Source organism: Cucurbita moschata, unplaced genomic scaffold (assembly GCF_002738365.1).
Source record: "Cucurbita moschata cultivar Rifu unplaced genomic scaffold, Cmos_1.0 Cmo_Scf00001, whole genome shotgun sequence".
In the NCBI taxonomy this organism is placed as follows: Eukaryota; Viridiplantae; Streptophyta; class Magnoliopsida; order Cucurbitales; family Cucurbitaceae; genus Cucurbita; species Cucurbita moschata.
Window position 1 is genome coordinate 10455319 of NW_019268517.1, and position 3508 is coordinate 10458826.

Consider the following 3508-nt stretch of genomic DNA (forward strand, 5'->3'; position numbering starts at 1 on the left):
GGGGGGGGGGGGGGGGGTGTTGGTGGTGGTATCAGGTATGTTATTCTCTAGGGATAAAAGAAACGCATAATGATCTAAGAGTTATTTGCAGGTAATTGAGAAGTGATTATTGTTCTACCTTCACGTAATCATTTACGGTACCTCCAGCCCTCCAAGATAAAAATCTTCCTGCAGAAGGGAGAGTATCAAGAAGTAATAGTTAAAATTTAAAATGAAATGACATTTCTCTATAATAATTGTTCTTCAGAAATCCTGCTGGCGGTGAGAGTGATTACCAAATGGCTGTACAAGGTGATGGGGCACAGTGGCAACAGAAGCCCTCCAAAACCAGCAAACCAGAACAATATATATCAAAACCTACACGACCACAAGATATTTACTTAAGAAAACATCCAACATATGAACACACACTTATTAGAAAATTCAGTAATAATATAATAACCTTTGATATCAGCAGTACTCGACTATATAAACCATATGACGACTTGATCTTCTTACTACGTGATTCTTGATCTGGAAGCAATGTCATTCAAATAGAATCTAAGGTGTAATCTGAAGCATGTTATTAAGTAATACTGAAGGGATGGGAAGCAATTAATGGCAGAAAACGACTGAAATAAAATGAACAGAAGTCAAGGCTACGCTATCTTGATAAATATGGCTATTTTACTGTTCTTTTATAACAATTTGCCTTCAAGATGCATTTTGAGTGATATTGAATTTTAGACAAAAGAAAAATACAAGTTCACGAAACATTACTCTCGCTAGTTGGAAAACTTGAAACAAATTATTGAAAACAGATAACCTTGGTAAATCCCATATATTATCAGTGCTTCACAAGTAACTGTAAAATGGTACCTAATAAGGGCCAAAAAAGGGAATTAATGTAACCAAAGAAATAGATACATAAACACACAACGTGACACAACATGAAAACATGGCAGTCAAAAACTACAACTACATACAATATTTCAGGAACAATTTTGGTCGATGTTAGATTCGAGGGATAAAAAGCATGTCATAACATACTGACATGAGTCAATCTACGTCAAACTCAAATCCTGTATTAGTTGGATGCCAACACTTCAATCACGAAGTGCTTTTAATACTTCACAATAGACCAGATCAAATTCTCCAATTTGCTTGGGCTGATGCCTACGTTCAACATGATTCCCAGAATAAGACCAATTTTACCAATGAGAAGTTGCTTTCAACTTGCTATGACATTCATAAAATTTCTTCGGTTCCCACCCATGCAGAAGAATACTACAGATCCGAGGTCATTCAAGGGACTCCACCCAATTCATAGGACCATAATTCATAATACGACATCATGACTTGCAGTATGAGCACCGTCTTGGATGAATTTGCATCCATAAATAACCAGTTCAATTGGAAGCAGTGGCAATCACATTTACCAGCATACACAGCCGTGTTACTGTTAGTTTAGAGCCTATAAACCATGGTTTCTTAAATTTGAGAACCAATCTTTTCAATGGTCAATAGCTAAATGGTTGCTTAAGCTCCAAATCCTGAGAATACTATATCACATAGCAGTCAATACTTCAAGCAATATCTTCAAGAACTGCTTGTGCATCGATGATTCATATAACAAACCTTACCATACTACAAGAGCAAAATTGTTTGCCTACCGGTTATCGATAAGAAGTTTTATAAAGCATTTCACAATATTCTTTTGACAACGCACCAGTAAAAAAAAAAAAAAAAAAAGACAACAACAACAGAAAAAGTAAATTGAAGGAAGATATGAGATTTTGGGGATCAATTAATTAGTCTCACAATTTGCCAGTTCCTTCTCCTTAGCGGCAGCCGATCTCCGAAGTTTTGCAGCTTGTGCAAATGTAGATGGTCTACACGAACGAAAAAGCAAGTGAACATGATCCCCAAGATAGTCATAAGAATTATAACCAATCGTACAGGATGAGTGATTTGAACCGAATTATGCACTTTTAACCTTGAACCGAGCTAGAGAAATTACGTACTGAGATAAGGTGCTTGCCTCCCTCAGAAGTTGCTTTATTGATTTGCGCAACTCCATTTCCACCTGGTTGTTGGAACCTCGCTGAACATTACATACATGATTGAAACACGATTGTGTCAAAACAAACACGTTGACAAGATTGGACGGACAACAACTATAACAATGCAAATTCTTAGATATTAAGAATGAAAATATCAACAGATCTCCAGATTGATTCCATCACGTCGTTAAACTAATCATCAAATCGCCACGTCTCCAATCCAATATCGTGAACTTAATGAAGCTCAGTTGGCTATATTGCATTCTGAAGTTTGTCAACGAAAAACTGAAACGCACTACAGTCCGAAATTTGAGGTAAAGCTCAAAATTAAACTATTAACGACAAGTTTAAGGTTGAAACGTAAGAACGACAGATTATACAAACATGAAAAGAATTCGGACGGAAAAAAGAAAATCAAGGAAAAGACGAACCTTCTTTAGGTGATCCAGCCATCCGGCGAGAAACTGAAAAGCAATGACGATCAAAAAAATGGACGGAGCCACAATCGAGTTCCGATGCTCTACGATTTCTTCCGCTTCCATTTCCGGAGGTTCTCTTTAGCGCCACCGTAAATTAACGAATCCAAAAATCTTGCGACGACGAAGGTTATTCAGGAAGAAGTTGGGCCAGGCATTGGGCTCCGTAATAAAAAATGGGCTTCAAATCCAAGGCCCAGCCCAAGTTGTTGGGATACAAAACGCAGCGTTTTAATGGAAGAAAGAAAATATCTTAACAAGAACAGAAGTTACAAAAATACCCTCAACTAGTGAGATCAATGATGACCTCAAGACGCGTTAATCGTTTTATCACGTTTATTCTGATAAGTTGTAAACAAGGGGAGGGACGATATGGAACGAGGGAGGGGCAAATCGGTCATTTCGTAGCAAAACAACGGGCTTTAACTCACGTGCCGGATCTGCTTAGATGGAACAATCCACAGCGAAGAAATTGCAAACAACACACAAAGGAAACACAAAAGAGCGGAAAGCAAAAGGGAAGAGGCAAAGAGGAGCCAATGAGAAACGAGGACGCGGATCGATGACGTGGCAAAAGATTTTTGAAATCCCGCCTAAACCCAGACTTCAATTGATCTCGCGATTTCTCTCTTTCTCTCTCTAGCGAAACCGACTCCCCCCCTTCATATCCCTCTCGCTCTTGCTCTTCAAAGCCTTTCCACATAACAGTGAAGCCAAATCCCTAACGCCAAACACGAACCAAGAAAAGCTAAATCTCCTTATCTTCCTCCCAAACCCTAGAGTTTTACAGGTAAACTCCTAATTTCTCCGCCGCTTGCAAGCTTCTTCTTCTTCGTCCGTCTCTCCTACGGTTTTTTAACCTATTTTTCGCTTGTTTTTCTGCAGGATTCGTCATGAAGGGCGGTAAATCCAAGGCGGCTCCTAAAAAGGCCGATTCTAAGTGAGTTCATAGTTAACTGAAGTCTTTTTTTTTTTTTTTTTTTTTTTTTT

General features: G+C 38.4%; 2 protein-coding genes across 2 annotated transcripts in view; one reads left to right on the forward strand and one right to left on the reverse strand.

Moving 5' to 3' along the window:
• The window catches only part of LOC111449636, a 4286-nt gene extending 1657 nt beyond the window's left edge, over positions 1-2629 (reverse strand). The window contains exons 1-6 of the mRNA XM_023089989.1: positions 2474-2629; positions 2004-2083; positions 1801-1871; positions 443-513; positions 276-357; positions 119-168 (exon numbers count right to left, since the gene is read on the reverse strand). Coding sequence (XP_022945757.1) covers positions 119-168; positions 276-357; positions 443-513; positions 1801-1871; positions 2004-2083; positions 2474-2584 — 465 coding nt within the window. The 5' untranslated portion in view covers positions 2585-2629. The remainder of the gene's footprint in view (positions 1-118; positions 169-275; positions 358-442; positions 514-1800; positions 1872-2003; positions 2084-2473) is intronic.
• Positions 2630-3135: 506 nt separating this feature from the next.
• LOC111451359 (HMG1/2-like protein) overlaps positions 3136-3508 on the forward strand; it is a 2217-nt gene continuing 1844 nt past the window's right edge. The window contains exons 1-2 of the mRNA XM_023092121.1: positions 3136-3308; positions 3404-3458. Coding sequence (XP_022947889.1) covers positions 3412-3458 — 47 coding nt within the window. The 5' untranslated portion in view covers positions 3136-3308; positions 3404-3411. The remainder of the gene's footprint in view (positions 3309-3403; positions 3459-3508) is intronic.